Genomic DNA, 26,208 nt, shown 5'->3' with positions numbered 1-26,208 from the left:
AGGCCCTCTGCATCGCCTTGCGCCTTCTGCCGCATGAATGTCAGAGGCCTGGACGACGCGAAGGACGCGTCGTGGGCCTTCATGATCTTGCGTGTGTCGTCAGGGGACGACCGCATCGAGCTTGCCGAGGCGAAGCATCATGAGCGGGCTGTGGCGTGAGCACGGTGCGGGAGGACACTGGCCAGGTGGTGCAGGTGGCCGATGACCCGCAGTGCCCACGGCCATGATTGATGCATGGTGCATGATGCGATGATTGATGCTTACCTGCCGCATGGGTTGATTGCCGTTCTTCTTTCAGATTGTTTGCAGGGCCATGATGACATTCCCAAGGAAATCACTGAACCTGATGCAACGAAGGTGCACATTTCCCCATTCTTAAAACAGTTTTACTTTATGCTCTGTTGCCTCATGTATGCAATTTCTCACATTGGTCAATATTACATATATGGCAGCCTGAGGACTGGGATGATGAGGAAGATGGTGAATGGACAGCTCCAACCATCCCAAATCATGAGTACAAGGGACCATGGATCCAAAAGGTATAACTATATGATAGCATGACTAGTTACTTAATTGTTCTAGACAGGTAGCAATGTGCTTTACAAGTTCTGACATGAGACTGTATTCAGAAAATCAAGAACCCTAATTTCAAGGGCAAATGGAAGGCACCTTTGATCGACAACCCAGGTAAGCTGAGCTTGCCCACTGTTGTACATTCAGATTAACTGCTGTGTAGTTATCTTTTTTGCTCAACTAATTCAGTGAAACATCAAAGCTCATATGATCTTCTTTTCCTTTGTTCGTGCAGAGTACAAGGATGATCCTTACATCTACGCTTTTGACAGCCTGAAGCACATTGCCATTGAGCTGTGGCAGGTTAGTGCTTCACAAGTTCTGTGAAGCATGGTTAGCATAGCACATTGTGAAGCTTTTGTTGGGACCACTGATATTGATTTCTCCTTGGACCGGCACTAGGTTAAATCAGGAACTCTGTTCGACAACATCCTGATCACTGATGACCCCGAGTACGCCAAGAAGTTCGCGGAGGAGACCTGGGGCAAGCACAAGGATGTATGTGTTAGACTATGTATAGCTTCTGTACCTATGTACGTATATGGTACATATTGTAACACAACCATTATATATAATGAGATAAGCCACCCCTGAGGGTTGTGCTGGTTCCCCAAAACTTATTGTCTTACATGGTATCACGCTAGGTTACGATCGCTTCCGCTTCTAAACCCTAATACCCGCACCGCCGCCGCAGCCGCCGCCGCCTTCACCGCCGCCGCCGCGCCACCGATCGCGCCGCCGCCATGTCGAGCGCCGCCACCACCGGTTCCACTGCTGCGGGCTTCCTCCCGGCCTCTCTTGCGGCTCTGCTCAACCTCCCGCTCGATGCCGTCTCTGTTCCGGCTCCGATCGGGACAAGGAGCATCGGCTCCGTCTTCTCCACGCCGCCGGCACCCTCGCTTGGGCGTGACCTCGTGGTCCACACCGCGGCGCCGCCGTCCGCTGCGGACTCCGCAGGCGTCGTCCCGCCGCTCCTGCCGCAAGCGGATCACACTGCCCCGCTGGCGGGGTTGGCGGCGTCTGCCCCGGCCGCGGGCCTTGCGGCGTCCGCACCGGCCGCGAGCTTTGCGGCGCCCGCCCTGGCTGCGGTCCCGCCTCCTCCCGCATCGGCTTCGGTGCCTCCGGCTGCCTCCATGGTGTTTGCACCCCAGGCAGCCTCCTCGATGGGATTGTCTTCGCCGCCGCCGTTTCACTTCGGTCATCTCATCACCATCAAGCTCTCCGCCGACAACTACATCTTCTGGCGTGCGCAGGTTCTCCCGCTCTTGGGGAGTCACTACCTGCTAGGCTACGTCGACGGATCGCTTCCCTGCCCACCCGCGCTGGTAGACAGCGTGCACGGTCCGGTCTACAATCCGGCCCATCGCGTCTGGACGGAGCAGGACCAGGCGAACCTCTCCTCCATCCAGGGGTCGCTCTCGCCGGCAGTTGCCGGCCTTGTTGTCTTCGCGAAGACGTCTCATGAGGCCTGGACCATCCTTGAGCGCACCTTTGCAGCGCAGTCCCAGGCTCGTGTCTCTGCACTCCGTCGTCAGCTTGGAGAGTGTCAGAAGCTTGACTCCACTGCCACTGAGTTCTACAACAAGGTCAAGGGCCTCGCCGACACATTGGCCTCCATTGGACAGCCCCTCACCGACTCCGAGTTCAACTCGTTTATTGTCAATGGTCTTGATGAGGAGTATGATGCCTTAGTCGAGATCATCAACGATCGACACCCATGCTGGCACACGAGGTTTTCTCTCGGCTCCTTCTCACTGAGCAACGGGTCGAGACTCGCCGCACCAGGGGCACTGGTTCCCTCTCGTCCAACGCCGCCACCAAGGGTGGCCGCTCTTCTTCATCACCCCGGTCTCCCTTGGGGCTGCCACCGTCGCCCGCCTCGGCCCCCCCACCTACTGCGACCTTACCGGGGGCTGGCGGTCCACGTGTGTGTCAGCTTTGTGGCCGCGATGGGCACTGGGCCTCCAAGTGTCATAAGCGCTTCCAGCGAAGCTTCCTTGGTCTTGGCAATGACGGCAAAGATACACGCAACAATGCCCGTCAGGTCGCCATGGCTGATCGTCCCGCGCCGCAGAAGCAACAGGGACACACTCAGTCCTACTCCATCGATCCACACTGGTACATGGACTCTGGGGCGACAGAGCATCTAACTAGCGAGATGGGGAAGCTTCACACTCGTGAACCCTATCATGGCTCCGACAAGATCCACACCGCCAATGGAGCAGGTATGCACATCTCTCATATTGGTCAAGCATCTCTTCTCACTAGACATGCCAATAGGAGTCTTCAGCTTCGCAATGTTCTTCGAGTTCCATCTATGACCCGTAATCTTCTTTCAGTTCCTAAACTCACACGTGATAATAATGTGCTTTGTGAATTTCACCCTTTTGATCTTTTTATTAAGGATCGGGGCACGAGGGACATTCTTCTTAGTGGGCGGTTGTGCCAGGGCCTCTACCGTCTGTAGCATCCTGGTGTCGCTCGTGTTTTCAGTGGAGTTCGGGTCTCTCCGTCACAGTGGCATGCTCGTCTTGGTCACCCGGCCACACCTATTGTCCGTCATATTTTGCGTCGTCATGAGCTTCCTAGTTTGTCTAGTCATAAAGATATAGCAGTGTGTGATGCTTGTCAGCAGGGGAAGAGTCATCAACTTCCTTTTTCGGAGTCCAGTCGTGAGGTGAAACATCCTTTAGAACTTGTGTTTTCAGATGTATGGGGTCCTGCTCAGACTTCTGTCAGTGGTCATAATTACTATATCAGTTTCGTTGATGCTTATAGTCGCTTTACCTGGCTTTACCTTATTAAACGCAAATCTGATGTGTTTGATATTTTTGTTCAGTTTCAAAAACATGTTGAACGTCTTCTCAAGCACAAAATTGTTCATGTCCAGTCAGACTGGGGGGGCGAGTATCGCAACCTCAACTCTTTCTTTCAGTCGCTTGGGATAGCTCATCGTTTAGCATGTCCACATACACATCAGCAGAATGGTTCAGTCGAACGTAAGCATCGTCATATTGTTGAAGCTGGTCTTACTCTTTTGGCCCATGCATCTGTTCCGTTTCGGTTTTGGAGTGATGCTTTCACCACTGCATGCTTTCTCATCAACCGTACTCCTACTCGTGTTTTAAACATGAAGACTCCCATTGAGGTTCTCCTTAATGAACAACCTGATTATACCTTTCTCAAGGTATTTGGGTGTGCTTGCTGGCCGCATCTTCGTCCATATAACAAGCGCAAGCTTGAGTTTCGTTCTAAGAAGTGTGTTTTTCTTGGCTATAGCTCTCTTCATAAAGGTTACAAATGTCTTCATGTTCCCACTAATCGTGTCTATATATCTCGGGACGTCGTGTTTGATGAGCATGTTTTTCCCTTTGCCAACCTTCCTGTGTCCACTGTCGAACCACCATCCCTGCATTCATCCTCTGTTGCTTCTGACCAATTTGATGATGTTGCATACTCTCCTTTGCTGTTACCTAACCATGGTGCAGGAACCGGACGTGGAGCTCGTTTGGAGCTGTTGGAGGATTCACCATCATCATCGTCGTCTTCTGGTGGGCACGTCGATCGCCCTATGTTGCATGGCATCGATTCGTGTGCCCATGCATGGTCACCCGACGAGCCCGTCGCGCCGAGCATCTCCACTGCTCGGTCCGTTTCGCCAGCGGCCGCCGAGTCGCCCGCGGCTCGGCCCGTCACGCCGTCTTCGCCTGCAGCTCGGCCCGTCACGCCGTCTTCGCCCGCGGCTCGGGTCCTCACGTCGCCTTCATCAGCGGATCGGCCCGCGACACCGGCCGTGCCACGGCCCACTATGCCGAGCTCGCCATCGGCCCGGTCTGTGATGCCGGAGTCGCCAGCTGCTTCATCTGCTCTACCGGTTTCGCCGGTGGGTCGGCCTTCTTCGCCAACCGAGTCCGAGGCTACCGTGACTGGCTCCTCGTCACCGGCTGACTCGTCAACGTCGCCGTCCTCCAGCCCGTTGCAGGCTGCTCCGTCGACCTCGGTGGTTCCTGTGTCCCGACCACATACACGCAGTCGCAGTGGCATTTTCAAACCTAAGGAACGTAAGGATGGTACGGTTGCTTGGTTGGCTGCTTGTTTGGCTGCTGCTGTTGCGGATCCATCTTCCGAGCCTCGCTCATATTAGGCTGCCCTGCGCATTCCACATTGGCGAGAGGCTATGGAGCAGGAGTTTCATGCTCTTCTTCGTAACAAGACATGGACTCTCGTTCCTCCACCACCACGGGTAAATGTTATTGACTCAAAATGGGTATTCAAAGTGAAGAAGCATTCGGATGGATCTATTGAGCGTTACAAAGCGCGACTTGTTGCTCGCGGTTTTCGGCAGCGTCATGGTCTTGACTATGAGGACACCTTCAGTCCTGTCGTCAAGCCTACCACTATTCGGCTTCTTCTCTCCATTGCTGTTTCTCGTGGTTGGTCACTTCGTCAACTTGATGTGCAGAATGCTTTTCTACATGGATTTTTCGAGGAAGAGGTTTATATGAAACAGCCGCCAGGTTTCTCTGATCCTGATCGTCCTGACTATATATGTCGTCTTTCCAAAGCACTATATGGTTTGAAGCAAGCTCCTCGTGCCTGGCATGCCCGCCTTGCCTCTGCCCTTCGTGCTCATGGGTTTGTGCCGTCTACTGCTGACACTTCGTTATTTCTTCTACAGAAGTCAGAAGTCACTATGTATCTTTTGGTATATGTCGATGATATTATCCTTGTCAGCTCTTCTCAGTATGCTGCTGATGCTCTTGTCTGCTCTCTTGGTGCTGATTTTGCGGTCAAAGATCTTGGGAAGCTTCACTACTTTCTTGGAGTTGAGGTCACTTCTCGTGCTACTGGTCTTGTCCTTACGCAGAAGAAGTACTCCTTGGAGTTGTTACAGAAAGCTGGCATGCTGAAGTGCAAACCGACCACCACACCCATGTCGTCTACCGACAAGATAACAGCTGTTGATGGTGAGCTTTTGTCTCCTGCGGATGCCACAGAGTACAGGAGCATTGTTGGTGGACTTCAGTACTTGACGATCACGAGACCAGATATCTCTTATGCTGTTAACAGGGTTTGTCAGTATCTTCAGGCTCCCAGAGATACTCATTGGGCTGCTGTTAAACGCATTCTTCGTTATGTTCAGTTCACCCTGACATTTGGTATGCATATTCGGCCGACTTCCTCTCGGGTCCTTTCGGCCTTCTCTGATGCAGATTGGGCTGGTAGCCCAGATGACAGGCGATCCACGGGGGGTTATGCAGTATTCTTTGGCTCTAATTTGATCGCCTGGAGTGCTCGGAAACAGGCTACTGTGTCACGTAGCAGTACTGAAGCTGAGTACAAGGCTGTGGCTAATGCTACTGCAGAGATTATTTGGGTGCAGTCTTTGCTTCAGGAGTTGGGTTTGTCTCAACCACAGCCTCCTATTCTTTGGTGTGATAGCATCGGTGCTACATACCTTTCTGCAAATCCAGTATTTCATGCCCGAATGAAACACATTGAAGTTGACTATCACTTTGTACGGGAACGTGTATCACAGAAGCAACTCCAGATCAAGTTTATCTCATCTAAGGATCAACTTGCAGACATCTTCACTAAGCCTTTACCGCTGCCACAGTTTGAGGCTTGTAGGCGCAATCTTACCCTTCTCAGTTCTTTAGAAAGTGGCTAAGATTGAGGGAGGGTGTTAGACTATGTATAGCTTCTGTACCTATGTACGTATATGGTACATATTGTAACACAACCATTATATATAATGAGATAAGCCACCCCTAGAGGGTTATGCTGGTTCCCCAAAACTTATTGTCTTACAGTATGCCATCTTATCACGAGCAGTTTAAGTTTTGTTTCGTTTTAGATGTTTGATGTAGAGAGCTAAGTCAATGGCTCTCTGCCTTGCAGGCTGAGAAGGCTGCCTTTGATGAGGCCGAGAAGAAGAGGCTTGAGGAGGTATATATGCAAACTGTTAGATGATAAGCTAGTTGTGTAACGTGACATATGTGTCACGATGATGTAATTGGTGTGTGTTGTACGTGTATATCTGCAGGTTGTTAGTTTGAGTTGATCCTCATCCTATGTAGCTTGGAGTAGGGGAAAAGACTCCTAATAACCTGCGCCCAATGTATTCTGTATTGCCTATATAACACGAATACGTCCCTGCTATCGAAGCACACGTTTACCGCAACCTATTTACTCTTACATGGTAATCAGAGCCCCTCTCGAGCTCATCCATGGCAACATCTTCAAATACCTTCCCATCCTCTCCATTCGCTCACGTCGCCTCAGAGAAACTCACCAAGGGCAACCAGGCGCTATGGCGGGCGACGGTTCTGTCTGCCATCCGAGGTGCTCAGATGCAGAAGTACCTCAACGTCGATCATCCAGTGCCGCCCATGGAGCTGGAGGTCACGGACTCCGACGGGAAGACCAAGAAGAAGGCGCCCAACCCGGAGTTTCAAACCTGGTATGCACAAGATCAGCAAGTTTTCTCATATCTTCTGACAACGCTGCCCCGTGAGATGGCAATTCAGGTTGCCACCTGCCACACCTCGGCGGAGCTATGGAACACGGTTCAGGGGATGCTGGCCTCGCAGACCCGTGCCGCGACAGTGAATGTCCGGATCGCCCTCGCCAATCTTCAGAAGGGAAACAACTCCATCACCGAGTATGTTGGCAAGATCCGAACTCTCTGTGATGAACTTGCCGCAGCAGGAAAGAGGGTGGACGAGGAGGACGTCGTCTCCCACATCCTGGCCGGGCTTGAAGAAGACTTCGACCCGGTGGTCTCCGCCATGTGCTCCCGAGTGGAGCCAGTCACCGTGCCAGAGCTGTACTCGCAGCTCGTCAGCTTCGAGACACGGATGAACCTCTGCCATGGGGGATCGCAGTCTTCGCCGAATGCGGCGACGCGCGGGCGTGGTCGTGGCGGCGGTGACCGCGGCCGTGGCAGGCAAGGCAGCAGCAATTCTGGTGGTGATCGCGGCCGTCCCTACACCAAGCAAAACGGCCGCGGCGGAGGTGGCAAGGGCAACTACAACAACTCCGCCTCTGCACCCAAGGTGGTGTGCCAGATCTGTGGCAAGCCAGGCCACCCGGCCTGGAAGTGCTGGAAGCGCTACGACGAGTCTTACCAGGGAGAAGAAGAGAAGTCCGCCAATATGGTGACGCCTCAATATGGGGTAGACACAAATTGGTACCTGGATAGCGGCGCCACCGACCACATCACCGGCGACTTGGAGAAACTGACGGTGCGTGATAGGTACACCGGCGGTGAACAGATCCACACTGCATCCGGTTCAGGTATGGCTATACAACACGTTGGTTATTCAGCTATACACACCCCTGATCGCGATCTTCACCTAAACAAAATTCTTCATGTCCCTGAAGCTGATAAAAGCTTAATCTCAGCCAGTCGGCTTGCCACCGACAACAACACCTTCGTTGAAATTCATCCTCGATTTTTTCTTGTCAAGGAACAGGGAACGAGGAAGGTTCTACTTCGAGGCAAGGGTAGACGAGGTCTCTATCCTATCAAACACGTGGGGGGAAACGCCAAGAAGCAAGTGCTAAGTGCCATCAAGATATCTTCAGATAGATGGCACCGGCGTTTAGGTCATCCTTCTTCAGTCATCGTTAGGAAAATTGTTAGCAACAATAACCTCCCATGTGATATTTCTTTCAACAATGAGTTTGTATGTGACGCTTGCCAAAAGGGCAAAAGTCACCAGCTACCATATCCAAAGTCAATAAATGAATCAAAGTTTCCTTTAGAACTTGTCTTCTCCGATGTTTGGGGTCCTGCTGTTGAAACAGTAGGAAGGAAAAAATTTTATGTGAGCTTTATAGATGACTTTAGCAAGTTCTTGGATTTATCTCATTAAACATAAGTCTGAAGTTTTCCAAAAATTTCATGACTTTCAAAACCTTGTTGAAAGACAGTTCAATCGCAAAATCCTTGCTCTTCAAACAGACTGGGGTGGGGAGTATGAAAAACTCAACTCCTTCTTCACAAAAATTGGCATCTCTCATCATGTCTCTTGTCCTTATGCTCATCAACAAAATGGCTCAGCAGAACGTAAACACCGGCACATAGTTGAGGTTGGTTTATCTCTTCTTGCCCAAGCTTGCATGCCTCTCAAGTTTTGGGATGAAGCCTTCATTGCTGCCACATATTTGATCAACCGTTTACCTAGTAAAGTTATCAACTTTGAAACCCCGCTTGAACGATTATATCATGAAAAACCCAACTACTCAGCCCTCAGAATCTTTGGTTGTGCTTGTTGGCCTAACCTTCGGCCATATAATAAGCACAAACTCCAATTTAGATCCAAACAGTGCGCCTTCCTTGGGTACAGTAATCTTCACAAAGGCTTCAGATGTCTTGATATCTCTACAGGACGTGTTTATATTTCGAGGGATGTAGTTTTTGATGAAAATATCTTTCCTTTCTCTACTCTACATCCCAATGCCGGAGCAAGATTACATTCTGAAATACTTTTGTTATCTCCAGAACTCTTGAACCCAACTGATCAAGGGGGTGAGAATATTGCTGATGATCAATTGTGTAGTAATAGCCTTACTAATGGTGGCAAAAATAAAAAAATGCAGCCCCAAACCACCGTGATTTTATGCAGCAACAGGGCGCTGCTCAGCCAGGCGCAGGACATGAGGTGGATCCGCCTGCTGATTCTGAACCTGACAGTTCTGGTGCGGAAAGCGATCCCGAGGAGGATCTAGAGGCGCCGCAGACGCCGCCTTCCCCAGATTCCGCGGCTGGCCACTCAGCGAATGACACATCAGCTGGGTCTGCCATCCGGTCGGGCGGCGCGATGGATTCCTGTAACACCCACGATGCGGCTATATCTCCCACGTGTCGAAGCATGACTTAGAGGCATAACCGCATGGTGGTTTTGTCGCAAGAAGGGTCATCTTCACACAATCCCATGTAATGAACAAGAATGGGATAAAGAGAGTTGGCTTACAATCGCCACTTCACACAATACATAATTAAGATCATACATCATTCAAATACACCCATAGACCGGCTACGGTCAAGTTCAAATGAAAAGAAGACAACCCCAAATGCTAGATCCCCGATCGCCCCGACTGGGCTCCTCTACTGATCATTTGGAAACGATACATAGTAACGACCAAGGGCCTCATCAAACTCCCACTTCAGCTCAGTTGCACCATCTGTGCCAGTATCCTCGACACCTGCATCTGTTTTGGTAGAATCTGTGAGCCACGGGGACTCAACAATCTCACACCCGCGAGATCAAGACTATTTAAGCTCATAGGTAGGCAAAGGGGTAATATGGTGGAGCTGCAGCAAGCACTAAGCATATATGGTGGCTAACATACGCAAGTGAGAGCGAGAAGAGAAGCAACACGGCGGTCGAGAAGCTAAAAGTGATCAAGAAGTGATCCTGAAACTACTTACGTCAAGCATAACTCAAACCGTGTTCACTTCCCGGACTCCGCCGAGAAGAGACCATCACAGCTACACACACAGTTGATGCATTTTAAAGAGGTCAAGTGTCAAGTTATCTACAACCGGACATTAACAAATTCCCATCTGCCTCATAACCGCGGGCACGACTTTCGAAAGATTATATACCCTGCAGGGATGTCCCAACTCAGCCCATCACAAGCTCTCACGGTCAACGAAGGATAAACCTTCTCCCGGGAAGACCCGATCAGTCTCGGAATCCCGGTTCGCAAAACATTTCGACAATGGTAAAACAAGACCAGCAAAGCCGCCGATGCGCAGACAAATCCCGATAGGAGCTGCACATATCTCGTTCTCAGGGCACACCGGATGAGACATCCTACGAGTAAAACCAGCCCTCAAGTTTCCCCGAGGTGGCCCCGCAGTCTACTCATTTCGGACCAACACTCGAAGGAGCACTGGCCCGGGGGGGGGGGGGTTAAAATAAAGATGACCCTCGGGCTCGCGAAAACCCCAGGGAAAAAGGCTTAGGTGGCAAATGGTAAAACCAAGGTTGGGCCTTGCTGGAGGAGTTTTATTCAAAGCGAACTGTCAAGGGGGTCCCATAAATCACCCAACCGTGTAAGGAACGCAAAATCAAGGAACATAACACCGGTATGACGGAAACTAGGGCGGCAAGAGTGGAACAAGTTACCAGGCATAAGGCCGAGCCTTCCACCCTTTACCAAGTATATAAGGTGCATTAATTTAAATAGGAGATATTGTGATAGCCCAAAATATCCATGTTCCAACCAGGAACAAACTTCATCTTCACCTGCAACTAACAATGCTATAAGAGGGGCTGAGCAAAAGCGGTGACATAGCCAAAACAACGATTACTAGGACAGGTTGGTTAGAGGTTTGACATGGCAATAGGTAGGCATGGTAAACAGTGGCAGGTAGAGCTAACATAGCGATAGAGCGAGTACTAGCAAGCAAAGATAGAAGTGATATTGAAGGTATGGTCATCTTGCCTGCAAGGTTCTCAGAGTTGTCGAAGGCTTGATCCTCGTAAGCGTTCTCAACAGGTTCCTCGTGCACGTACTCGTCTCCCGGCTCTACCGAAAGCAAGAACACAAGCAAGGAACCACAATAAATCACGGTGCAATGCACAAACAACATGATGCAATACATGTCATGATATGCGAGATGTGATATGCAATGCTTATGCGTGCTTCAGAAGGAAAGATGATGAACAAGGCATCAACTTGGCAAACCAAGTATGCCGCTGGAAAGATGAGATGATTTCGGTTGAAATCGATATCAAGATCACCGGATTCGGATGCACGGTTTGCAAATGGCAAGCAAGGCAAGAATGACACAAAGCTGCGATTAACAGCACGATGCTACTTAGCATGCAACAAGAAACTATGCTACAGCACCCCAACATAAAAACAAAACATATGGCAGTGATCTACAGGAGATGCTTTACAAAAGAGGAACACTGAGCTACGGCTAAATCACATCATAACAGGTTCAAACAAGCATGGTGGAAGTGCAAAAAAATATCAGGTTGGACATGGCATAAACAGCATCACGAAGCAATGTTCAGAGCAGGTTATCAACATGCTACAGGAGCTTATAATAGCCAAACAAGACATGGCATGAATCTACTCAAAGCATAGATCAAAAGTCCCTTACTGACCATAAGCCAAAAAGGATCAGAAAATATGATGGCACCCACGTAAACATAGCAAGTTTCGTTAACAGATTCAGCAAACAAAGCATGGCATTGACATAATTACGAAGGCACCTTCGTGAGCTCGATGCACTCACTACAGAGCATTTCATGATAAACTAAGCATACATCCATCAAGAAGACATGTCATAGAAGCTATACATGGCAAGAAACAACATCATAGCATACACGGATCAACTACAACAACCTTGACCAAATTGAATAACATGTAAACAATCTGCCAGGAAACATTTTGAAGCAAAAGTAGAGCACGAAAATGACATGCTAGACTACTCCATAATTGCAACCAGGACCGTGGATGAATAGAGCAAAACTATGTTTCCAAAACACCCTTACTGAAGTATCTCAAATTATGCATGGATCTCTCTGTAGCAACATGTTTACATGACATCAAAATTACAGCAGAACAGGGACTAAAATCAGCAATATCACGAAGCCTAGTTTGCATGCTTGTGCTAGTCACCACATTGATCACAAAAATACATGGTAAGCACCTCTATAAATAATACATAGCCTAGTTCAAAACACATTTAGGGACCAAGTCCATAGGATGCACACATCAATCATGGCAAAAATGACAAAAGAGCTCGTTCTGATAAGAATCTGAAACTAACATTATGAAGCACTCTTCCAACAGCATTTCGGGCATCAAGATGAGCTCAAATGTAAATGATGCAATGAGATGAAATGATGTACTCTTCGAGGCGAACAATTCGGTATGCTACACGCCCAAAACGGAGCCACGGGTGCGAAGATGTGATGCGATGAAGATGCAGCAATTTTATCACAGATTAAGGACTTAGACGAAAAACGGGGGGGGGGGGGGGGGAGAAGTCAACCCTTGGCTTGTCCCGATCGGATCTGGCTGCGCGCGCGGTTCGAGGTTCGTCGCTAGAGCGAGTCGTCGGAGGAGGGAGATGGCCGGGGCGGCGGCGGGAGCGAGGCTGCCGGAGGCGCGACTGCCGGAGAGGAGCCTCGGGGAGGCCGGAGCGGAGGAGGGCGCCGGGCTGCGGAGGCCGGCGACGGCGGCGACCGCGGGCGAGCAGCGCGGGAGGCGGTCGGCCGGAGCGCTCGAGCGGAGGCGGCGGAGGAGATCCGCGGCGGCGGCGGAGGAGTTCCGCGGCGACGCGGGGCTGCGGGCCGAGCGCGGGGGCGGCGCGGGCTACGAGGGCCGGGGACGGGCCTGGCGGGCCTGGCGCGGCCGGCGGCGATGTGGGGCGCGGCCCGCCACATGGCGCGCCCTGAGTGGCTGGGGCGACGGGGCGGACGTGTCCGGCTTCGCCCGGACGTGTCCGGCGGCGGAGGAGGGATTTCGTCTAGGGTTTGCCCGTGAATTTCGGAGGGTGAGGCATATATATAGGTAGAGGGAGCTAGGAGTGTCCAAATGGGGTGCGGTTTTCGCCCACACGATCGTGATCTGACGACGGAGAGCATGGAAGTGGCTTAGATGGGTTATTGGGCTGTTTTGGAGGGGTGTTGGGCTGCAACTCAAAAGTGGCCTTTGCGGGAGTGCGGTTAACCGTTGGAGTCCCAAACGAGCTCCAGATGACCCGAAACTTGACAGGTGGTCTACCGGTGCTATACCAGGGCCACTTGGCAAGGCTCGGTCCATTCCGAGAACGTTCAACACCCGCAGACGAAAAGAGACAAGAGGGGTGCGCCGGTGCATGTGGGAGTGTCGGATTGCGAAACGGACAACGGGGAAAATGCTCGGATGCATGAGATGAACACGCATGCAAAATGAAATGCACATGATGACATGATATGATATGCATGACATGAATAAAATGCAAAACAAAAGACAAAACCCAACCACGAAGGGAATAATCATATCGCATGGCCGAAAATGGCAAGAGTTGGAGTTACAAAGAAGGAAAGTTACATCCGGGGTGTTACAACACTCAACCACTACAAGAGGATCTCGTCCCGAGATCTAGGACTGAAAGAACTCCAGATATTCAGAACGGAGGTGATCCTCGCGCTCCCAGGTGGCTTCTCGGTCGGAATGGTGTGACCACTTCACTTTCAGGAATTTGATTGACTTGTTGCGAGTCTTGCGCTCGGTTTCTTCGAGAATAGCAACGGGGTGCTCATGATAAGAAAGATCTTCTTAGAGGTCGATCTCTTCGAAGTTGATAGTGCGCTCAGGAGTCTTGAAGCACTTGCGAAGCTGTGACACGTGAAACACATCGTGCACGTTTGCAAAGTTTGATGGAAGCTCAAGTTGATAGGCGAGGTCGCCTCTTTTGCCAATGATCTTGAAAGGACCCACGTATCTAGGGGCAAGCTTCCCTTTGATACCGAAGCGACGAGTGCCTTTCATTGGAGAGACGCGGAGGTAGACATGGTCTTCCGATTTCAAAAGCCAAGTCACGGTGCTTGCTATCATAGTAACTCTTTTGGCGCGATTGCGCGGCTTTGAGATTCTCACGAATGACTTTGCACATTTCTTCGGCTTCTGTGATCAAGTCATTGCCAAGAAGTTGGCGTTCACCTGTCTCAGACCAATTGAGAGGAGTACGGCACTTTCTGCCATAGAGAATTTCGAATGGGGCCTTGCCCGAACTCGCTTGGAAGCTGTTGTTGTAGGAGAACTCGGCATATGGAAGACAATCTTCCCACTTCATACCGAAAGAGATGACACAAGCCCTGAGCATATCTTCAAGGATTTGATTTACTCGCTCGACTTGGCCACTTGTTTGAGGATGGAAAGCTGTGCTGAAACGAATGTTGGTGCCCATGGCCGTCTGAAAGGAGTCCCAGAACTTAGAAGTGAAGATGCTTCCACGATCTGAAGATATCAATTGTGGAATGCCGTGCAAGGAGACAATTCTGGAGGTGTATAGCTCTGCCAGCTGAGCTGCTGTGATAGATTCTTTGATAGGAAGAAAATGAGCCACTTTGGTAAGCTTGTCAATGACAACGAAGATAGCATCATTTCCACGCTTGGACTTAGGAAAACCAGTCACGAAGTCCATCTCGATATGGTCAAACTTCCATTCCGGAATAGCAAGAGGTTGGAGGAGACCAGCTGGTCTTTGGTGTTCTGCTTTCACTCTTCTGCAGACATCACATTCATTCACGAATTGAGCAATCTCTCGCTTCATTCGAGTCCACCAATATGACTGCTTGAGGTCATGGTACATCTTTGTACTTCCAGGATGAATGGATAGGAGGGAATTGTGTGCCTCATTCATGATGACTTTTCTCAGATCACCTTTTGGAACCACAATTCGATCCTCGAAGAAAAGAGTATCTTTGTCATCCAAGCGATAGCACTTGTATTTGGGAATGCCCTTGTCAATACCACGTTTCACCTTCTTCACCATGGTATCCAGGAGTTGTGCCTCACGAATTTGATCTTCCAAAGTAGGAGAGACTATGAGGTTGGCAAGAAAGCCTTGAGGAACAACTTGAAGATTCAGCTTGCGGAAAGCCTCACAAAGATCCGGTTGAAACGGCTTGAGAATTAGACTGTTGCAATAAGCCTTTCTGCTCAGAGCATCTGCAATCACATTCGCCTTGCCAGGAGTATATTCGATACTCGGATTGTACTCTTGAATCATTTCGACCCATCGAGTTTGCCTGAGGTTAAGGTTGGGTTGAGTGAAGATATACTTGAGGCTCTTGTGATCGGTGAAAATGTCCACTTGCCTTCCCAATAAGAGATGTCTCCATGTTATCAATGCATGGACAACTGCCGCCAACTCAAGATCGTGAGTGGGGTAGTTCTTTTCGTTGGGCTTCAACTGACGAGAGGTATAGGCCACAACTTTTTTCTCTTGCATCAACACAGCACCGAGACCTTGAAGGGAAGCATCACAGAAAACTTCGAATGGCTTGGATTCATCAGGAGGAGTCAAAACAGGAGCTGTGACTAGCTTCTCTTTGAGGGTGTTGAAAGCGACGTCACACTCAGGCGTCCAGACATACTTGACATGCTTCTGGAGGAGGTTGGAAAGAGGCTTTGCAATCTTAGAGAAGTTCTCAACGAATCTTCGGCAATAGCTTGCAAGACCAAGAAAACTGCGGAGCTGTTTGACATTCTGAGGAGGTTCCCAATTCAGAACTGCAGAAACCTTCGCGGGATTAACAGCAATGCCCTTGGCAGAGATGATATGACCAAGATAAAGAACTTCATCAAGCCAGAACTCACATTTGGAAAACTTCGCATAGAATTGATGCTCTCTGAGCTTGTCGAGCACCAATCGCAAATGTTTGGCATGATCCTGCTTATTCTTGGAGAAGACCAAAATATCATCGAGATACACCAGAACGAATTCATTGGTGTAGGGGTTGAAGATAAAGTTCATCATGCGAGAGAACGTTGGAGGAGCATTGACAAGGCCGAAAGACATGACAGTATATTCATAAGAACCATAGCTTGTTCTGAATGCTGTCTTGGGAATATCTTGTTCACGAATGCGAATCTGATGATAACCCATACGAAGGTCAAGCTTGGAGAATACTTTAGCACCTTTGAGTTGCTCGAAAAGCTCATTGATGTTGGGAAGTGGATACTTGTTCTTGATTGTCTTCTTGTTCAATGGACGGTAATCGACGCAAAGTCGGTCCGTGCCATCCTTCTTCTGGACAAAAAGAACTCCACAACCCCATGGGGAAGAACTCGGTCTGATCAAACCCAGACGCTCTTGTTCATCGAGATGCTTCTTCAATTCCTTCAGCTCCTTGGGTCCAAGCTTGTATGGACGCTTGCAAACGGGTTCTGTTCCAGGCTCAAGATCAATAACGAACTCGACTAGCCGATGAGGAGGCATACCTGGAAGCTCTTCTGGAAAGACATCTTGGTACTCACAAACGACTGGAATTTGAGAAATAGCATCCAACTCGCCCTTCTCATTGAGAGAAAACAACCGAATGGTTTCATCACGAGCGGCATAGATGATAACATCCTTAGAAGGGCGTGTCAATTGAATTTGCCTGGCAGCACAATCAAGCTGAGCCTTGTGCTTAGAAAGCCAGTCCATCCCGAGAATTAGATCAATATCAGAGTCGCCAAGAACAATTGGAGAAGACAGAAATTTATAGTCACCCATCTTAATAGAAACATCAGGAGCAATTAAATTGGAAGTCATAAGTCTTCCCGGAGAAACAACTTGCATTACTTTGGACAAGACCTCTGTGCCCACATTGTGCTTGGATGCAAATGGGTATGACATGAAAGAATGCGATGCACCAGTATCAAATAAGACTTTTGCAGGAATATCATTAACTAAGAGATTACCCATGATCGCATCTGAAGAATCCTCTGCCTGAGCTGCATTCGTCATGTTCGCCTTTGCAAACTTGGAATTATGCTTGACCACTGCATTGCTTGAAGATCTCATAGGAGGAGGAGGAGGAAGGCGCCTTTGATTAAAGCATTTGTTCGCGTAGTGACCTTTCTGCTGGCACTTGTTGCAAGTCACTTCTGAGAGCGGACGATGATAAGGAGCATTCGACTTTGAAGCTTGAGGCTGAGACTTGTTCTGATAGCTTGGGTTGGGTGGGTGGGAGGATCCACGACCACCTGAGTTCTTCTGCTGGTAGGGCTGACGAAACGGAGGAGGAGGAAGATAGAACTTCTGCTGCTTAGCTGCCACTTGTGAGGAAGAAGAAGATTGCACTGCATCCCTGATTCTCTTCTTAGAAGCCTCACACTTGAGCTGAGCACCTTCTTGCTTGAGTGCCATATTGTAGAATTGATCAAACTGAGTAGGCTCAACAAGAACGAGAGCTAACTGCAGATCCTCTCTAAGGCCACCTCTGAACTGATAGATCATACTCTTCTCATCTGGAACATCTTGCTTAGCAAAGCGAGCAAGTTTCTGAAACTGCTTGTTGTATTCGTACACTGACATGTTGCCTTGCTTGAGATTGCGGAACTCCTCACGCTTGCTCTCAACAACACTGGTAGGAATATGGTGAGCTTTAAAGTCCCGACAGAAATCAGTCCAAGTAATCACTCGACCACCTCTGGAATCCTTGTATTGCTGGAACCAATCAGCTGCCTGATCCTTGAGCTGAAAAGAAGCGAACTTGACATAGTCCTCAGGCCTGACATTGCTGCATTCAAAATGCTTGTTGATATCCACGAGCCAATCATCGGCGTCTGTGGCCTCGACACAGTAGCTGAAAGACTTCGGCTGATTTGCAAGGAATTGGTTGAGGGTAGGAAATAGAGGCTGATGATTGAACTGCCCTTGACCTTGATTCCCTTGGTTGCCTTGGCCTTGGTTGCGCTCTTGCATGAGCTGAATCATCATCTGAGCATGGGCGTTAGAGGCTGCCATCAAAGCTTGCCATGCCTCCGGAGGCGGAGGTGGAGGTGGAGGGTTCGCCTGACTCCCATCATTGCGTTCCGGATTCTGACGCGTTGGCGGAGCCATCCTGAAGAGGGTGACATCCGTTAGCATCTTGATAGACAGATAGACAAGTTGAATCAACGGATAGAAATTGCAACATATAGTCTTCACAATAAACATTCGAACAAGGATGAACGAATGAATTCCAAAGCAAACATCACACGTCCATAAAGGTGAGAAGCCACTTGATAAGAGATTGATGAATGAAATAAACAAGGTACAACTGGAACAAATAAGTGGTAAGGATTACCCAATCACAAACCAAATATCTGCGGGAAGAAATGCTAGAGCTACTTGAATCCCACCTATAAACTCCCGAAACTTTCTGGTTATGCAATCAGGTGTTGGGGATACAGGGGAAGCAATATATCTCACCCAAACTAACAATCCCTACATCCAGCTGTATCCATCCGTCAACACATAACCAAGAAACCTTCGGAAATCGTGTACCTCAACCTTCGAAAAGCATCCGTTATACGAGTTATGGCAATACTCCCGAGCTCGCCCCAGTACTGGGTTATCGGGGTTATCTCACCAACAACTGTACAAAAGAGATTTTCGATGTCGGCAAAGCTCAGGTATTCCAGAACTGCAACGATAAAATTGTGACGACAACACCTCAGAGCTCGACTCCCCGGGTCAAAGCCACAACCTAAATAGACAGGAGGCACCAAGAACAATGTTCTCGTCACAAAACCATCGGAACGATTCCAAGATACCCGCGTGATCCTAAAATTTTTTAGTGAAATTTGAGGAGAGGAAAGTCAAAACATCTACGTCAGGAGACCTCACCAGAGCGACGAAGGGACTGAGGAGTAAAAAGAATCCTACTCTCCGATATATATAATCCTAAGACTCAAAACATTTTTGTTCTAGACTCAACATCGCCAGCAAACAATCAAGCAGGGGGCTCCTAAGTCGGGGATGGCTCTGATTACCAACTTGTAACACCCACGATGCGGCTATATCTCCCACGTGTCGAAGCACGACTTAGAGGCATAACCGCATGGTGGTTTTGTCGCAAGAAGGGTCATCTTCACACAATCCCATGTAATGAACAAGAATGGGATAAAGAGAGTTGGCTTACAATCGCCACTTCACACAATACATAATTAAGATCATACATCATTCAAATACACTCATAGACCGGCTACGGTCAAGTTCAAATGAAAAGAAGACAACCCCAAATGCTAGATCCCCGATCGCCCCGACTGGGCTCCTCTACTGATCATCTGGAAACGATACATAGTAACGACCAAGGGCCTCATCAAATTCCCACTTCAGCTCAGTTGCGCCATCTGCGCCAGTATCCTCGGCACCTGCATCTGTTTTGGTAGAATCTGTGAGCCACGGGACTCAACAATCTCACACCCGCGAGATCGAGACTATTTAAGCTCATAGGTAGGCAAAGGGGTAATATGGTGGAGCTGCAGCAAGCACTAAGCATATATGGTGGCTAACATACGCAAGTGAGAGCGAGAAGAGAAGCAACGCGGCGGTCGAGAAGCTAAAAGTGATCAAGAAGTGATCCTGAAACTACTTACGTCAAGCATAACTCAAACCGTGTTCACTTCCCAGACTCCGCCGAGAAGAGACCATCACGGCTACACACACAGTTGATGCATTTTAAAGAGGTCAAGTGTCAAGTTATCTACAACAAGACATTAACAAATTCCCATCTGCCTCATAACCGCGGGCACGGCTTTCGAAAGATTATATACCCTGCAGGGGTGTCCCAACTCAGCCCATCACAAGCTCTCACGGTCAACGAAGGATAAACCTTCTCCCGGGAAGACCCGATCAGTCTTGGAATCCCGGTTCGCAAAACATTTCGACAATGGTAAAACAAGACCAGCAAAGCCGCCCGATGCACCGACAAATCCCGATAGGAGCTGCACATATCTCGTTCTCAGGGCACACCGGATGACACATCCTACGAGTAAAACCAACCCTCAAGTTTCCCCGAGGTGGCCCCGCAGTCTACTCATTTCGGACCAACACTCGAAGGAGCACTGGCTCGGGGGGGGGGGTTAAATAAAGATGACCCTTGGGCTCGCGAAAACCCAAGGGAAAAGGGCTTAGGTGGCAAATGGTAAAACCAAGGTTGGGACTTGCTGGAGGAGTTTTATTCAAAGCGAACTGTCAAGGGGGTCCCATAAATCACCCAACCGTGTAAGGAATACAAAATCAAGGAACATAACACCGGTATGACAGAAAATAGGGCGGCAAGAGTGGAACAAGTCACCAGGCATAAGGCCGAGCCTTCCACCCTTTACCAAGTATATAAGGTGCATTAATTTAAACAGGAGATATTGTGATAGCCCAAAATATCCATGTTCTGACCAGGAACAAACTTCATCTTCACCTGCAACTAACAATGCTATAAGAGGGGCTGAGCAAAAGCGGGTACATAGCCAAAACAACGGTTGCTAGGACAGGTTGGTTAGAGGTTTAACATGGCAATAGGTAGTCCTAGTAAACAGTGGCAGGTAGAGCTAACATAGCGATAGAGCGAGTACTAGCAAGCAAAGATAGAAGTGATATCGAAGGTATGGTCATCTTGCCTGCAAGGTTCTCAGAGTTGTCGAAGGCTTGATCCTCGTAAGCGTTCTCAACAGGTTCCTCGTGCACGTACTTGTCTCTTGGCTCTATCCAAAGCAAGAACACAAGCAAGGAACCACAATAAATCACGGTGCAATGCACAAACAACATGATGCAATACATGTCATGATATGCGAGATGTGATATGCAATGCTTATGCGTGCTTCGGAAGGAAAGATGATGAACAAGGCATCAACTTAGCAAACCAAGTATGCCGCTGGAAATATGAGATGATTTCGGTTGAAATCGATATAAAGATCACCGGATTCGGATGCATGGTTTGCAAATGGCAAACAAGACAAGAATGGCACAAAGCTGCGATTAACAGCACGATGCTACTTAGCATGCAACAAGAAACTATGCTACAGCACCCCAACATAAAAACAAAGCATATGGCAGTGATCTACAGGAGATTCTTTACAAACGAGGAACACTGAGCTATGGCTAAATCACATCATAACAGGTTCAAACAAGCATGGAGAAAGCGCAAAAAATATCAGGTTGGACATGGCATAAACAGCATCACGAAGCAATGTTCAGAGCAGGTTATCAACATGCTACAGGAACTTATAATAGCAAAACAAGACATGGCATGAATCTACTCAAAGCATAGATCAAAAGTCCCTTACTGACCATAAGCCAAAAAGGATCAGAAAATATGATGGCACCCACGTAAACATAGCAAGTTTCGTTAACAGATTCAGCAAACAAAGCATGGCATTGACATAATTACGAAGGCACCTTCGTGAGCTCGATGCACTCACTACAGAGCATTCATGATAAACTAAGCATACATCCATCAAGAAGACATGTCATAGAAGCTATACATGGCAAGAAACAACATCATAGCATACACGGATCAACTACAACAACCTTGGCCAAATTGAATAACATGTAAACAATCTGCCAGGAAACATTTTGAAGCAAAAGTAGAGCACGAAAATGACATGCTAGACTACTCCATAATTGCAACCAGGACCATGGATGGATAGAGCAAAACCATGTTTTCAAAACACCCTTACTGAAGTATCTCAAATTATGCATGGATCTCTCTGTAGCAACATGTTTACATGGCATCAAAATTACAGCAGAACAGGGACTAAAATCAGCAATATCACGAAGCCTAGTTTGCATGCTTGTGCTAGTCACCACATTGATCACAAAAATACATGGTAAGCACCTCTGTAAAGAAGACATAGCCTAGTTCAAAACACACTTAGGGACCAAGTCCATAGGATGCACACATCAATCATGGCAAAAATGACAAAAGAGCTCGTTCTGATAAGAATCTGAAACTAACATTATGAAGCCCTCTTCCAACAGCATTTCGGGCATCAAGATGAGCTCAAATGTAAATGATGCAATGAGATGAAATGATGTACTCTTCGAGGCGAACAATTCGGTATGCTACACGCCCAAAACGGAGCCACGGGTGCGAAGATGTGATGCAATGAAGATGCAACAATTTTATCACAGATTAAGGACTTAACGAAAAACGGGGGGGGGGGGAGTCAACCCTTGCTTGTCCCGATCGGATCTGGCTGCACGCGCGGGTTCGAGGTTCGTCGGAGGAGGGAGATGGCCGGGGCGGCGGCCGGAGCGAGGCTGTCGGAGGAGGGCGCTGGGGCTGCGGAGGCCGGCGACGGCGGCGACCGCGGGCGAGCGGCGCGGGAGGCGGTCGGCCGGAGCGCTCGAGCGAGGCGGCGGAGGAGATCCGCAGCAGCGGCGGAGGAGATCCACGGCGACGCGGGGCTGCGGGCCGAGCGCGGGGGGCGGCGCGGCTACGGGGGCTGGGGACGGGCTGGCGGGCCTGGCGCGGCCGGCGGCGATGTGGGGCGCGGCCTGCCACGTGGCGCGCCCTGAGTGGCCTGGGGCGACGGGACGGACGTGTCCGGCTTCCACCCGGATGTGTCCGCGGCGGAAGGAGGGATTTCGTCTAGGGTTTGCCCGTGAATTTCGGAGGGGAGGCATATATATAGGTAGAGGGAGCTAGGAGTGTCCAAATGAGGTGCGGTTTTCGCCCACACGATCGTGATCCGACGACGGAGAGCATGGAAGTGACTTAGATGGGTTATTGGGCTGTTTTGAAGGGGTGTTGGGCTGCAACTCAAAAGAGGCCTTTGCGGGAGTGCGGTTAACCGTTGGAGTCCCAAACGAGCTCCAAATGATCGGAAACTTGACAGGTGGTCTACCGGTGCTATACCAGGGCCACTTGGCAAGGCTCGGTCCATTCCAAGAACGTTCAACACCCGCACACGAAAAGAGACAAGAGGGGTGCGCCGGTGCATGTGGGAGTGTCGGATTGCGAAACGGACAACGGGGAAAATGCTCGGATGCATGAGACGAACACGCATGCAAAATGAAATGCACATGATGACATGATATGATATGCATGACATGAATAAAATGGAAAACAAAAGACAAAACCCAACCACGGAGGGAATAATCATATCGCATGGCCGAAAATGGCAAGAGTTGGAATTACAAAGAAGGAAAGTTACATCCGGGGTGTTACAATTCCCCGGCTGCATGTGACAGCCGTTGCGTGCCGAGTGGGGATAGGGCGGAGCGGGCCCGAAGCAATGATGGCGGTCGGTCCGTGGATCACGCGCCGTCCAGCGACGACAGCGGGTCGCTTTTGCCAGGCCCACAGGCGCGGGATCCGAGCCAGCCCAGGCGTGCGACAGACAAGGGAGATTCGCCTGGGACGGGCAGGCCAGTACGAGGTGGCGGATCGGGATTCTCTGTGGCCATCGATGCTGCACCAAAGCGAGTAACAACAAGGTCTCAGAAAGGTATTTTAAAGCCCACAACATACAAGGATGGGACGGTCAGGTATGAAAGGAACTTTAAGTTTGCAAATTTTGCATCTACTGGAGAACCATAGAACCTAACTGAAGCTCTAAATAACGTAAGTTGGAAAAATGCTATGAATATTGAGTATGATGCACTCATAAAAAATCAAACGTGGCGCTTAGTTCCTCACAAGCAAGAGAGGAATGTTATAGATTGCAAATGGGTTTATAAAATCAAGAGAAGACCTGATGGCACAATAGAGAGATACAAAGCTAGGTTGGTAGCCAAAGGCTTTAAAGAACGATACGGCATTGATTATGAGGACACCTTTAGTCCAGTTGTTAAAGCTGCTACTATCAGACTTGTTTTGTCTGTTGCTATCTCCAGGGGATGGAATCTTCGCCAATTGGATCTACAGAATGCGCTCTTACACGGCGTTCTCGAAGAGGAAGTTTACATGAAACAACCACCTGGGTTTAAAGATGGTTCAAAACCAAATCATGTGTGCAAACTGGACAAAGCTGTGTATGGTCTTAAACAAGCCCCTAGAGCTTGGTATTCAAGGCTAAGTGCAAAGCTGCAACAACTTGGGTTTCGAGCTTCCAAGGGAGATACTTCCTTGTTCTTCTTTAAAAAAGGAAAGGTGATGATATACATGTTAATTTATGTTGATGACATAATTGTTGCTAGTTCATCTCAAGAGGCCACCTCAGCATTGCTAAAACAGTTAAAACATGAGTTTGCTCTTAAGGATCTAGGAGAGTTACATTACTTCCTAGGTATTGAGGTTAAAAAGGTACATGATGGTATAGTGTTGACTCAAGAAAAGTATGCCAGAGATGTAATCAAGTGTGTAGGTATGAAAAGACTGCAAACCCTCTAACACACCCATGTCTACAACTGATAAGTTGTCTTTGCATGAAGGAGTGTTATTGAGTCCAGAGGAAGGGACAAGATACAGAAGTGTGGTTGGTGCACTTCAGTATTTAACTTTAACAAGACCAGATATTTCCTTCTTTGTTAATAAGGTTTGTCAGTTTCTACATGCTCCTACCACAGTGCATTGGACAGCTGTAAAGAGAATTTTGAGGTATCTTCAAGGAAGTGTTGAAACAGGGCTAAAATTGTGTAAGTCCTCCTCAACAGCAGTAAGTGCTTTTTCAGATGCAGATTGGGCTGGATGTCTTGATGACAGGCGATCCACTGGCGGCTTTGCTATCTTCCTTGGCTCAAACCTCATATCCTGGAATGCAAAGAAGCAAGCAACTGTGTCTCGGTCAAGTACAGAAGCTGAATATAGATCTCTGGCAAATGCAACTGCTGAGGTGATGTGGATAGAAACACTACTCAATGAATTGGGTATTGGGAGATCACATATTTCACAACTATGGTGTGATAATCTTGGAGCAACTTATCTTTCTGCAAATCCTGTGTTCCATGCAAGAACAAAGCATATAGAAATTGACTATCACTTTGTTCGAGAAAGAGTTGCACAAAAGTTGTTGGAAGTACGGTTCATTCCAACTGGAGATCAAGTTGCTGATGGTTTTACAAAACCCTTGCAAGCTCGACAACTTCAAGCCTTCAAGAACAATCTAAACCTTCACATGTTGAGATTGAGGGAGGATGTTAGATGATAGGCTAGTTGTGTAACGTGACATATGTGTCACGATGATGTAATTGGCGTGTGTTGTACGTGTATATCCGCAGGTTGTTAGTTTGAGTTGATCCTCATCCTATGTAGCTTGGAGTAGGGGAAAAGACTCCTAACAACCTGCGCCCAATGTATTCTGTATTGCCTATATAACACGAATACGTCCCTGCTATCGAAGCACACGTTTACCGCAACCTATTTACTCTGTTTGTTATACTGCCTTCTACGCTAAATCCAGTACTAACTACACTGTTTTCTCCTTGTCAGGAATCCGCAAACGCTAAGTCCGAAGACAACGACGATGCAGCTGATGTAAGCTGCAAATGAATTTAATTTTATCCTCAACGTTTCTAACTGCTTATATGATGTGTCTCATCTTAACACAAAACTACATTCTCTTACCTGTGGCAGGAGGATGATGGCAAAGCTGCCGGCGCCGGCGATGAGGAGAACAAGGATGCCTCCGGCGATGAGAAGGTGGAGGAAATTAGCAAGGATGCTTCTTCTTCTTCCGACAAGAAGGACGAGCTTTAGAGTGTGGCAGGCAGGCTCTGTATCTAAACTTTTTCCTCTTGAGGCAGTAGAGCTTCCCATTCATCAATTGGAAGAACATTTTCTCTGAAAGATGACAGAAGGAGTAATGCAATCTCGGCTCTTGTAATTTGTTATGTGTTTTTTGTCGGTCATAGGAAATATACCGTAGTCATGAATCTGTCTCGGTGCCTCATCGCGTTATTTTTGGAGCATCCCATTGGAGGTCAACCTTCTAATTAAGTACAGAAGATATAATTTACCTGTCAAAAAAAGCAGAAGAAATAATTCAGCTAAAAAATAGAAGACGAACTGTCCACTCAATAAAGTTAACTTATTGAGAGAAACAGGACCCACAAAACAAGCCAAAGTGCTTGCAGCACAATAGGTTCATCCTACTCATCAACGGCCTGATTAAGAGGGAAGGAAGAGTCTCAATCAAGCCCTAAATGTTTTTGCCTCGTTTCAGAAAATTTTGAAATTGTTTTTTCAAGAGAAAAAA

At 48.5% G+C, this 26,208-nt stretch overlaps 1 protein-coding gene across 1 annotated transcript; it reads left to right on the top strand.

Annotated features, from left to right (window-relative positions):
* Window positions 1-232: 232 nt before the first annotated feature.
* Window positions 233-25,881, top strand: LOC123133713 (calreticulin-like). Its single transcript, XM_044553135.1, has 8 exons — window positions 233-357; window positions 453-539; window positions 630-687; window positions 809-876; window positions 976-1,071; window positions 6,475-6,522; window positions 25,443-25,487; window positions 25,587-25,881. The coding sequence occupies exons 1-8, from the start codon at window positions 235-237 to the stop codon at window positions 25,707-25,709; spliced, it is 648 nt and encodes a 215-aa protein (XP_044409070.1). The 5' UTR covers window positions 233-234; the 3' UTR covers window positions 25,710-25,881.
* The last annotated feature ends 327 nt before the right edge of the window (window positions 25,882-26,208 follow it).

Source organism: Triticum aestivum, chromosome 6B (assembly GCF_018294505.1).
Source record: "Triticum aestivum cultivar Chinese Spring chromosome 6B, IWGSC CS RefSeq v2.1, whole genome shotgun sequence".
NCBI classification, from domain to species: Eukaryota; Viridiplantae; Streptophyta; class Magnoliopsida; order Poales; family Poaceae; genus Triticum; species Triticum aestivum.
This window is presented reverse-complemented; position numbering and strand designations above follow the sequence as displayed.